The sequence below is a fragment of the Uranotaenia lowii genome, chromosome 1 (assembly GCF_029784155.1).
Source record: "Uranotaenia lowii strain MFRU-FL chromosome 1, ASM2978415v1, whole genome shotgun sequence".
In the NCBI taxonomy this organism is placed as follows: domain Eukaryota; kingdom Metazoa; phylum Arthropoda; class Insecta; order Diptera; family Culicidae; genus Uranotaenia; species Uranotaenia lowii.
This window is the reverse complement of record NC_073691.1, coordinates 61297242-61310362: the sequence shown is the minus strand read 5'-3', so window position 1 is coordinate 61310362 and position 13121 is coordinate 61297242. Positions and strand designations below refer to the sequence as shown.

Sequence of the window (13121 nt, the reverse complement as noted above, 5' to 3'; positions counted from 1 at the left end):
CGATTCCCGGGAATGGGAAAGTGGCCGGGAAATGGACACTCTATTCACAGCTATGACTACAGCTAATGGATTCTAACTTGCATTTGTGTAGATCTGAGAAGAAAATGCATGTACACTCAGGTTTTTTTTTACGCGGTATTTCGTCCCGCGTAAAAAAAAACCCGCGTAAAAAAAAAACCGCGTTAATTCGAAAATCCGCGTAAAAAAAAACCGCGTTAATTCGAAAATCCGCGTAAAAAAAAACCGCGTTAATTCGAAAATCCGCGTAAAAAAAACCTCGTTAATTGGAAAATCCGCGTAAAAAAACCCCGAATTTCGAAAATCCACGTAAAAAAACCATTTTAATTAAAAAATTCGAGCAAAAAAGCACGTTACTAAAAAAATGCGAAAGAACCATGATTATTTAAAAATTTGCGTACAATGATAGTTTATTTTTAAGATAAAAAACAAAATCAATTAGATCGTCTGATGTCTCATGTCTCATGTCTTAGGTCTCATGTCTCATGTCTCAGGTCTCATGTCTCAGGTCTCATGTTTCATGTCTCTGGTCTCATGTCTCATGTCTCAGGTCTCATATCTCAGGTCTCATGTCTCATGTCTTTTGTCTCAGGTCTCATGTCTTAGGTCTCATGTCTCATGTCTCATGTCTCAGGTCTCATATCTCAGGTCTCATGTCTCAGGTCTCATGTCTCAGGTTTCATGTCTCATGTCTCAGGTCTCAGGTCTCAGGTCTCATGTCTCATGTCTCATGTCTCATGTCTCAGGTCTCATGTCTAAGGTCTCAAGTCTCATGTCTCATGTCTCAGGTCTCAGGTCTCAGGTCTCAGGTCTCATGTCTCATGTCTCATGTCTCATGTCTCATATCTCAGGTCTCATGTCTCATGTCTCATGTCTCATGTCTCATGTCTCAAGTCTCAGGTCTCATGTCTCATGTCTCAGGTCTCATGTCTCAGGTCTCATATCTCAGGTCTCAGGTCTCATGTCTCATGTCTCATGTCTCATGTCTCAGGTCTCAGGTCTCAAGTCTCAGGTCTCAGGACTCAGATATCATGTATCACGTTCTTAGTCTCAGAGCTAAGATTTTCCCAACTACAAAAAGATTCTAAGTGTTTTCCTTTGAAAAAGTCTTAGAATGTTTTCTCTGAAAAACCGCGTAAAAAAAACCGCGTTAATTCGAAAATCCGCGTAAAAAAACCGCGTTAATTGGAAAATCCGCGTAAAAAAAGCCGCGTAAAAAAAGCCGCGTAAAAAAAACCGTGTAAAAAAAAACCGCGTAAAAAAAACCTCAGTGTACTGCAATTGTGAAAAATATGGGAATCTCAGTCGATTTGAATCGCGGATCCGGTTAAATTTCTTTTCAAATAGCGTTAAAAAGGGAAGTCTTTCACTTATTATTGAAAAATTCCCTGATTGTGCGTTTTGTAACAGGATAAAACATGTTGAAGGAGAGAAAAAAAAACAAGTTCCAGCGCCCGCACAGTGCGGTGATCCCATAGAGCCGATGGACAAAAGTCGTAAAAAGTTTTAATTTGATTAAATTATTTGTTTAAATGTTCAATTATTAAAAATACGTCAGAAAAACTGTGTTTTGAAGGTTTTGTCACAATTTTGATTTTTTATGCCTTAATATCCATGTCTCAAAAAAACCATATTTTGAAGATTTTCAATCTTTCTTATAAAAGATCCTTTAGATATGTCAAATATTTGCTTTCATAAACGATAAGGTTTTGTACTGATAATGTTACACATAGAAAATAACTGAATACAACAATTTCCTTTTCAAGCGAATATGGAGTTCACTTGAACTTGGCCGATTAATGCTTTTTTTTTTTTCCTTGTAGGGGAGAGCCCACTGCGACCAGTAGCTGATCTATTGTGGTATTTACCCCGCGTTACTATATGCTTTCAGGTTCACCTGCACTATTGATTGGAGTGACAGTTGATTGCTGACTAAGCATTTTATCCCAATCGGGTATAATATCAAAGATGTATGATATAACCTTCTTAGGGCTGATATGCAACCATATGTCTTGTGCGCTTATTAACTTTGCCCCAAGTACTCGCTCTCTCCTATTTAGGAGGGCGCAGCAGTTGCATAGAAGATGCTCTGCAGTTTCTTTTTCGAACCCGCAGAACCGACAGTCATCGTTTTGAATTATGTTTATCCTTTTGAGATGCTGTTTTGTTGGACAATGTCCGGTCAAGAGACCTATGTAAGTACTTAACTCGTGCTTACTCAAATTCAACATGTTTTTGGAGAGTCGTGCGCTTGGATCAATGAATCTTTTTGCCTGAGTTGCTCCCTCCGCTGTTTTCCAGTTGGAAACAATAGTGGTGCTTTCCCAGTTCTTGAGCTCCATAGTCAAGGCACTTCTCGATACTCCGCAGAAAGGTTCAGGTCCAATCAACAGTCCCTGAGATCCTTCCCTAGCTAGTTGGTCTGCTTCTTCGTTCCCTAGGATACCGCAGTGGCCTGGTACCCAGAATAAAGATACTCTGTTCCTTATGGCCAGGTTTCTTAGTGCAACTATACACTCCCAAACTAGTTTGGAGTAACATGTGAACGTACTTAGTGCTCGAAGAGCAGCCTGGCTGTCAGAGAATATGCAGATACTTGTGTACCTGTATCCCCTTTTCAAACAGGCTAAAGTGCATTCTAGAATTGCTTGAATTTCAGCTTGGAATACTGTTGGCCAGTTTCCCATAGGAATTGAGATCCTGAGTCTAGGTCCGAAAACCCCTGCCCCAGTTCTATTATCCATTTTTGACCCATCAGTGAAGAATAGGATAGATCTGGGAGGAACCGCAGGTCCACCTGACTCCCACACGTCCCTATCATTGATAGTTACATTGTATGGTATGTCTAGGTTAAAAATGGGCTCCATCCAGTCATCATTTTTCACAATAAGTGAGTTTAATTTAAATTTCTTTAGGATTTTGAGATGTCCTGTAAGATCTCCTTCATAGAGCGTTTTGTGTTTGGAGAGTCTCAAGGCACTACGTTCCGCCTCTAACTCAATGAATTGATGTAGAGGCAGAATATTAAGTAGTGCATTTAGAGCCTCATTCGGTGTGCTTCGCTTAGCGCCAGTTATAGCTAGCGTTGCTAATCTTTGAAGCTTCGCTAGTTTTTTCTGGGCTGTAATTTGCATAGTTTTGGTCCACCATACTAAGGAGGCATAAGAGATTTTGGGTCTTATTATAGCTGTAAATATCCAATGGATGATTTTCGGCCTTAGTCCCCATTTTTTCCCTACTCCTTTCAGGCAGACCCATAGAGCTGTTGTAGCCTTAGCGATTACATGCTCTATCTGTGGGTTCCATGATAGCTTTGAGTCTAGTACTATGCCCAAGTATTTCACTTGTGAATCGAGGTTTAACACTTCCCCATCTAATGTTAGAGGTTTTAGTGTAATTTTTCGTCTCCTAGTGAAGGCTATCACGGTAGTTTTGGAAGGGTTTATGTTCAGTCCCTCTTCCCTGCACCAGAATAGTGCGTAATTAAGTGCAGATTGCATTCTATTAGACAACACATTCTCATGTTTTCCCCGAACTATAATAACTACGTCGTCTGCAAAGCCAATAACTTCGAATCCCATGGATACAAGTTTGTTTAGGAGGTCGACCACAACAACGGTGATAGAACCCCGCCTTGGGGACATCCCTTCGTTGGTGTGGCTTTGATTGTAAGCCCTCCCAAGCTTGCATAAATGGTTCTGTTTATTAGCATGGCACTGGTCCAGTTAACGATTGCCGATTGCTTTATCTTACGTCAAAATATTTCAAACCAAATTCAAATCACAAAGCTTGTTATAATTTTTCAATGAGATTTAAAGCCACAACCGCATATCAAAAATTAATTTTTATTTAACATCTTTTTTAAATATAATACTGATAAGTTCAAGAAAAAAAATACACTTGGTTTCGGTTTTCGTTTTGCCACAGCGGTTCTTTTTCGAAGAAAAATGTTTTCCTGTGGCGTAAAAATGACCCTCCGTAAATTGCTCATATCTCTGTTAGCGCAAAAAAACGCAATTCAGCAAGCATAGTGGGTGTTTAGGATGAAATTCCCTAGCATTTGAGTGTAAAATGGTAGTGACGTCTTGTGACGCGAATTTGTTCTGTCTAGCTGAAGTTGAGCAATTTTTGTTGATGAAATTTACAAAAATAATGGTAGATTCAGAGGTAGCTGTAAAGACTAAAAACGAATTTTTCTCACTCAAAAACCACAATACGACATGCGTTGAGTTTAAATCTTCAACTTGTAGAACGAAGAATTTGCTTCGACACTTATCAACAGTAAACAAAAGTTTCAAAAAAAGTGTATGTTTTCGAAAAAAAAAATTTATTTCTTTCCTTCTTAATGCATTGACTTCGAACCAATGCTGCGCGTGTAGGAAGCAAAATTATGTCAAAAGCATGTTCGTTCATGAAACTCCAACCTCTTTCCAATCGATTGGTAAAGTTGAATTTAATATTTGATAAACTAAAATTTTTTACTTTTGTCCACTGGTCACCGCACTGTGGCCCGGTGGGAGTCGTTTTTTTTGGTGGCCTGCTAAGCTTAACAAAAAAAGTGCTAACAATTTTTAAAATCCGGAAGATTGAAATTGATCAAGTGATAGGTTAATCTAGACGGATGCAACCAGTTCAGTGACCACCATCACCTTCGGAGCTTCGGAAAGTGGGCTCCTTCGTGGATTCGTGGACCAGTGTTTCCAGGAGGACTTTCAGATACAAAATTAGCATCTTTAGTAACATTTTTAGTGGGCCCATTTTTATTTTTTACTTTCGTTTATTATTGCTGTTTGACTTTTCAGTTTTATTTTTGAAACAATGCAACATTCGTATTTAAATTTAGTGTACCTTAAAGAGTGTACCTTAAAGGGGTAAAAGTGCATAAAAGCTCATTTCGAGAAAACACGCTTTTAAATTGTTGTGTGTGCAAATAAAATTCTAAAAATCCGAAAATCAAGAAATATAGTTTGAAATTTGAAGAATCGTTTGGCATCATTAACTCAAAGTCAACCATTTTGTCACTTAGGGGAAAAGTTCATATAACGCCCCATGTGGCTAATATGCGCCACCCTTGTTTTGAAGAATCTGAAACATTTTAAGCCTGCAAAATATTACCAATTTGTTTTAAATTCTGTGATTAGTCATGTTGCCATGTATTAATTTTTCCTTATAATGCCCCTGTGTCGTGATAATTTCACAATTTAGGTTTTTCTTCAATCCGATCTAAATTTTATAACACTTTCAATAAGGTGTCACCAAGCAGAGAAAATCGAATAAGACAATATTTTCTGACACATCGATAGAGGAGAATCTAAACTATGATTTTATGCTTAAAAATCATACTGAACTCGCTAAGGTATGCTTTTTATGGGTATGTTCTATCACGGCACATGCGCTCGTTATAACGCGCCAATCGTAGTAGGGGAACATCCATAAATGACGTAGCTTTTTTTTGAGTTTTTATACGCCCCCCTCCCCCCTCGTAGCATTTCGTCACAAAGTCATAGACCCCCCCTAGATAATGACGTAGCTTTAATAACCCCCCCCCCCCCCTATTTTTAAAAATCGGTTTTTAATTTTTACTTTTATTATCAGTATTTTGCAAGAATAATACAAAAAATAACAAAAAAGGGAAAGAAGTTATAAATGGAAGTTTAAAAAAGCATATCAATCAGTTAAAAAAAAACAAACTACCTATCAACAAACAGGATAGCTAGTACTAGTAAGTATTCAATCAGTTGCGTCGGTCCAAATTATCTCCATTCAGGATTCCAATGAAATCGTTGGGCAGCTTTCCTCCATCGTCTGTTCGGCTGGAATAATTGCATCTGCGATGTCAGCTGCCTCCACTCACAATCTATCGTCCTCCGGAGTGATGACCAGCACTTCGCGTCCTCTTTTGCCTACAATTCGCTTTGGACGAATCTTTCTATCCGAGGCTGGGGCCTTGTAGATTTTGCTATGCTCCTTTTGGAGAACATTTGAATCAAAATATAAATGTATTTCTTGCATGTACGCTCCTTGATACGCTTGAAAACAGTCGGACAGTAGGAGTCAAAAGCTACATGTTCAGACTGGATTAAATTATGCATAATTTTGCTCAATTTTGATTTTTTTTCGATATTTAATTAAAGCTACGTAGCTTTACTTGGACCCCTACCCCCCCTCTCGTCACACATCGTCACACAAAGTCAAACTCCCCCCCTCCCCATGAAATGCTACGTCATTTATGGATGTTCCCTAGGCTGAAAATAGCATTTATTTTTCAAAAAGGCTTATTTTCATTGAAAATGAACAAAATGTCTAAAATCATATTTTGAGCGTTAATTCATCCCAAAAAATCTACTTTTCATTTGTTTTGAAATTTTGATTAGTCCTTTTTGTGTAAGTGTAATGTAGTGTGTAGTGTAATTGTAATTTTTTTTTATTGATTTAACGCCAGCCCAGTTAGGTTCAAGAAAATACAGTTTTAAAGTAACAAGTGAATTATTAATTCTTATCTGTACTATTTCGGCAAGCACTAAGTAATTATTTAAAAGAGAAAGCTGATCTAAACGAAGAAATAGTGTTTTTCTGTCTGATGGGCAGTGATAAGGAATTCCATTTAGACGTTCCGTTTCGAGTGTGTCCCGCCGAAGAAACAAAAATGATGTTATTTTTCCAGTACAAATTAATCATTTTTCCCATACAAACCTCAAAGTTCAAATTTACTCAGGTGAACATTAATTAAAAATTCTGCATAGAATCGTGGATAGGTTTTGAACCAAAACGAAGCTTTTTTTTATCCCAGGCTCCAAGAAATTCAAAAATGACACCAAATCGACTCAATCTAATGTACAGAGCACTGATAACGACATGCTTCAGCTTTTCCGTTCGAATGCCCAATTGCAAATGTGATTCTTGTACTATACATACTTTTGCTTGAACAAGTAATGCCCAAATCCTATACAAAATAGAGCATTGTTGAGCAATCCCTTAAACTTGACCAAATGATCAAATTAGGCATGGGTAGAAAGTACCTTCCGAATAACGGCCGTTGTCCGAATACCAAATATTGACGTTTTCAATTATTCGGTGATACGAATATTTGGCCGAATTTTCTGCCAAGTTTTAATAAAAAAAATAAAAACGATAATCTCAATTTTCTACTATTACTTCCACCTCAATGCCCCTATGGTTTTGAATCGAATATTTTCAACCAGATGTGTAACGCATAAGCTATGTGGTTTATCTATAGGTGAGGACAACCAAAACTTTAGTAAGTATTAGTTCGTTGTATCCATACAGTTGTTTATGAACGATAATGACGAAATAAGTGTTAAGCGCCCAAATGTAGCCATGGAAACTGATTAGTAGGAATGTTTGGGACGCAATTTAAGTTGTTTATTTTCAGAACAAATGGCGTCGCCGTACTGCGCGTCAGGAAGAAAAAGCGCAAATAAAAGGGTGGTTTGATTGTGAGTTTTGAAATTACATGAAACATTGTATGCTGTCAGCGAACGGCGACTTCAACGTCGAGACGCTTATGAGCGTTTGTGACCCCCCTCATGGGGGGGGGTCGTTATTTCCAAAATGTAACTACTTCCTGAAAGGACACTTGTCGCTTCTAGGACGTTTAAGTGTCAAAAAGAAAATAAATTCCAGTGAGATCTTGGACAGAGCTTGTCGAAGCAGAATCCATGCAATTTAAAATTGCTTGATATCGAATCAGATGAATATTGAATTTGAGCAAGAAATCTTCAAAATAGTTGTTGAAAAGAACGATTATCCTTAACCTTAAGCATATCATACTTTCTACCCCACGCATCCCGACGGCCGGGCAAGAATAAAGTGAAAATTACTATAGATTTTAATTTTCTATCCAATAACATCAGCAACTCTTAAATCATATCTAAAGATTGAAAAATTTGATGTTAACTCTACAAAATCGTATTTGTACACAAAAACTATTTTTTTTTTCAGAGGAATTTGAGTTTTTTATTTGGTTAAGCAAATAATGTGAGTAAACATTGGCAGCATGTGAAAAGTTTTTAACAATATCTCGGCATCTTTTCCAGGTTTGACTTATCTCGAATTCTTTATTTTATTTATGTTTAAACTCGAAAATATTCAAGAAAATCTGGAATAAACGATAATCAAAGTATAAAGCGATACTTATCCGCATTCTCTAGCACGATCTACCTACAGTGAAAGATACACGACTAAGATGTTTCCCTGCAACCTTAAGTTTTTGGTAATTTTGTAGCTTTTCCAATACTTCTTTTGGATGTTTTTTTTTATAAATTATCCAAAACCATAAAAAGAATTGACATATCTGTTCTTGTTTACATTTGAAAAAATCGGCCGTATACTTAACTCAACTGTTTGGTGGGTCGAATATTCGGCTTACCGGTTTTTGGGTACTATTCGGCAAGTCAATCATCTACATCTCTAGTATTCTAGTCTAAAAAAGAGTTCTAGATTTTAAAGTTTTGATCCCGAGACAAATCGATTGATTTTTATCAAACAACTTCAAAAAGCAGATTTTTTACAGCAATGCTAATTGATATGTGACGACTTTAAATTTCAAGTTGCGAACAATATAAAATGTCAAAAACGACTTAGAACTACAATAAAATTTATGGACTTTCTACCCAAAAGAAAAATTTCATCGGTCAAAATCGTTCCAAATGATCCTAGACATCGGACACGTAGCAGAAGGCCAAACAAATGCACAAATGCGGGTATCGGATTATTTACTTTCGGGGATGACCGTTTTAATAGGGTCCTACAGTTAGTATTAATCAGCAACGATCCGGCCGAATGATGAAAGTGATTCCATTAGCCTCGAAAATGGAGTCATTGGCCATTCCGGGAAGAAAAGGAATAACTTAACCCCTTTTTCTGGGGGGGATATGTTTTGAAAATGCGATTCCGCTTGATTGATCTTGATGGGATTAGAGTTGTAGAGATAAAAAATACTAAATTGTGAGACAGATTTTTATTTGAAAATAGATTAGCTGAATTCTAATAAAGTTTTCCCTTTTTTGACAGGTTGCGCATAAAAAATTCTTGAAAAGATGTTCAGGCTGGATTCGTCGCTTTTAAATTTCCGGCTATTTTTGGCAGTCATTTTTCTTTGGTAAGTACAATGTCCACTAGAAGTTCAAGCCCATTTTAAAACAAAGTACAATCTGCCAGATTGGCTCCCAATAAACCTTCAATTACGACCCACAGATATGGCAATGATACACGATACACCTTGCTGAGGATGCTCTTCTCGGGGCAATCCATAAATGAAATCCAATCAATTAGAAGGATATTGCTCCTGTTTTTGGCACTGCAACCACAAATCGAAATCGATTCCACATTTCTGTTTGGTGTGGTATTGAAAAGTGAAATTTACTCCTTCTCCGTTCAGGCCTCCCTATCTAGAGCTGCCTTCTAAGGAATCGCGAAGGACATCCTCGAAATTGAATTCCATTTCCTGGCGGACATCGATTCTGCCCTTTTGAAAAATAAAACCTACTACAAAATCTTTAATGATAGATAAACTAAGGATCAATATTGTTGAGATTTTGGGTCATTACAGAATTACCGAACTGTGATAATTTCGTGATTACTACCAGATAGTAATTTTTTTCTGTTCGTCTTGGGATTTTTACAATTCACAAGTTCAAATTCTAAATCAAAAAGATGTGTCATTCTTATGAAACAATTGTTTACATATTTTTCAAAAATATCTTAATGTTACTGACTGGTTTATTACTGCCATCTGTAAAAAGAAAATCTTTCTCGTCGCTTTCAAGCAGTGTTTGGAAAATATGCAATAAGTCATTCTTGGGTACACATATTCTATCAGCGTTTTTCCATTCTTCTTTTGACCGATTGGTCATTCCTTTTACGTATCTCTCCCAAACAAACTGCAAATGGCCAAACGTTTGCTCTTCGTGTGCAATTATATGTTGTAGGTACGTCTTACTGGGACAAATTTTCCTGCAAGCTTACACTGTATACCGTACCGATGAAAGCAAGTGTAATAAAATTTTCAATAAAAACCCCGTTCGCTTTCTATCGATATTTGCTAGCGTTTGAATAAACAGAAACGGCGTGTCGTAGGAAGAAAAAAATCTCAGCTGTCAACCGGAAAAAACTTGCTAACGTTGACAAATCCTGAAGACATGAATGGGAAAGTTTATCTCTCGAAGTTCGTTTTCTCGGAGACCTTCCGAAATGTTCAATCCTGCCATGCCTGTAAAGAAGTAATCTTTCGGGTGAGATGAGATACAATTCGGCATCTAAAATTTGGGATTCATTTCAGATGTGTGTTTTGTTCAGAATTTCATTCCCATTTTTACTAAACTTAATCTAAATAATAATAATAAAAAGATAAAATTTCACAAATATTTCCAATACTAAATAAAATAATCTCTGGATTCAAATTTCAATTAAAAACAAAATAACAGAGATGATCAATCTTCTTATACATATTTGTTTTTTTTTTTAAACCGCTTACTTTCAATAGATTCTCGTTATATGGACAAAATTTACCGATTATTAATGGGTTTACCTTTTCACTCATGCAGCATCTATCATGATTACTCAAATCCAAATCCATCGCACAGAGAAAATGAAATTTAAAAATTATGGCACATCATCTAAAAAATTTTTAACAAGAAAAATTATGCTAATATTTATGAAACCGCTATTCTAAAAGTGGCTCCAGAGAGTAGATCATTCAAAATTTTATGAAAAAGGCCTCAGAGGATGTCAACAGGTTGCCGAAATCACAGAAAAATCTATAAGTTCACAGAACTTTGAGCAGATTTTTTGAATTTCGATTCACAGATTTTTTTTTTTTAAATTTTGAAGATCATTGTCTTTGGATTGTTGATTCGAAAAAGTCTGGGCAAAATAATATAAAATTTCTTTTTCGTTGTACACTGATGTGCTATATACGGTTTAAACGAGACAAAAAAAATCACTTTGGGACCAAAAAATCTATCGTATAGTATTACAAATTTATCAATTCATTACCATATATGTAGAGCCTATAGAGTATTTTTCTTGTTTCGTCAAGATCTTTCAAACCGTGTGTTACACATCCGTGTAAGTACACACAAAAAATAAAATTCTCCAATATCCTGTATGAAAATGTTATGACATTGCTTATGCAATTTGTTTTTTTTTTCAAGTAACTTAGGAAAATTATCAAATTTGTAAACGTGTGACTTGATACCAGAAATGTGTGACATGACTTTCCAATGAAAAACATTTATTTGTCACTGAAAACCGTTTCATAATTTTTGGGTGAAACGAGAGAATATAAGATTTTTTCGCCACCACCCATATTTATTTAGGTAGTTTATATAAAAAAAAAATATTTTGTCAACTTTAAATGTTTCAATTGGAAATGGAAGTTTCTTTAAAAAATCGAACAAAACATCCTATTATGGCGTTATTGCAATTTATTTAACTAAATGTTTGAGGTATTTAAACATGACATTGAAAACTTATTTTACCAAAGAATGTACCATTACGGTAAAAAGAAAGTTCGATGAAATCATATTCATTTCTAGATCGGTTTCATCGATGAGCTTATAATATGTTATGACTTAAAAAAACGAACACACACATATAGGATCTCAGTGAAACTTCATGTTTCGTTGAAGAGATCTAATTTACTTACCGCTAAGGCGTACATCTTTGAAGGATATAATGGCTAGCATCTTACAAATGCTAAAATTACCAGCCCACGGTAAGAGCATTAAAGATGCCGTGACCAAGATTCGATCTCAAGACCTCTGGCTTGAACGCTACCCTCTAGGCAACGGTCGGCGGCGTTGTTGTGCTTATTTTCAAACGTTCCACGTTAGTGGCTCCAGAGAATAGTTTCCTCAAGACTGACAAAATAGCTTAATTTCGATTTAAAACATTTTATTATCAATCAATTTTAAAGTACTTTTGAGCATTTGCTAGTTGACTACTTTTTTCACAGGAGGTATTTATTTTACCAACTTGTTTTTTACCACTTTGAATAGATGTTCCTAACTCGTGCTGTTTTCTTTAGGGAAAATTCGTTTTATTCTAAACACTTAAAATTTGAGCAACTTTTTTGTGAAACAACAAGCTGCTTTAAGCTTCATTTTGACCTTCTATAATACTATAACCTATGAATATTATGGTCGCTCCAGAGCAGGCTTCTTCGATTCTCTTGATTTTGGCTCTGTTTTTCTCATCTCCTTGTCAAACGCCTGGGAGAAATATGCTTTCTCACACTTAAACGATCAAGCAGCCCACATTTTGTTGGAGAGCATTTCAATCACACAGTCACCCAATCTCATTCTCGCTAGGAGAAATTTTCATTAGCTTCTCAGTAACTGGCTTAGGAATCAACGATCGTAATTCATTTCACTGATCAAAAGTAAAACTGATTAAGTGTTTTCAGAGTCACACTTCAACAGTGCTCTGTCAGTAGAAGAGTGATCATTCGCTAGAGAAAAAAAATTTCCCCGCTCTCTCAGCAGCAGAGGATGAAATGCTCGTTGAAAAAAGACTCACAATTCTTCGGAGCGAAAAAGTTTGCTATCTCCTTTTGGTCAAGATGAGCATTATAATGAAGCCTGCTCCAGAGAGCTAATTTGCTTACATTTTTTTATAAAACAGTTGTATCACATTGCTGAAGAAGTTGGACAATCGACTTTCGAGCAAGTTCCGTATCGTAGTCTGTTTTTTCATTTACAATTATTCCTAAATAATGATTTCTAAAATTAATGAAAATCTTCTTAACTCTCTCACTTTTAACAAATAAGTACATTTTGCACATTTCTATTTGGGAACATGTTAAAAGATTTTGAGATCTGTATGTTTAATCAAGACTGTTTACCTAGCAGTTTATCTTTGACTGATAACTAATAAAATTTCTTCGGGGACCCTCAATGGATTCTAAAAATCTTTAAATGGACGCACCCTGAAAGCCCAGAAAAAAATCCCTAATCAGACCTTGAGTGTCAATTTGACACTTTCTTGTTTCTCAACCGCTTTTTACAAAATTTGTAGTTTTATTCCGTAGTGTAACTCAAATATGTTTATCAGACATTATTCACCTACAACACTTCAGTTTT

At 36.1% G+C, this 13121-nt stretch overlaps 1 protein-coding gene across 1 annotated transcript in view; it reads left to right on the top strand.

Annotated features, from left to right (window-relative positions):
• LOC129739484 (gamma-aminobutyric acid receptor subunit alpha-6) overlaps window positions 1-13121 on the top strand; it is an 85997-nt gene that overhangs the window by 18870 nt on the left and 54006 nt on the right. Inside the window, exon 2 of the mRNA XM_055730957.1 lies at window positions 9052-9139. Within this exon, the coding sequence (XP_055586932.1) occupies window positions 9078-9139 (62 nt within the window). The 5' untranslated portion in view covers window positions 9052-9077. The remainder of the gene's footprint in view (window positions 1-9051; window positions 9140-13121) is intronic.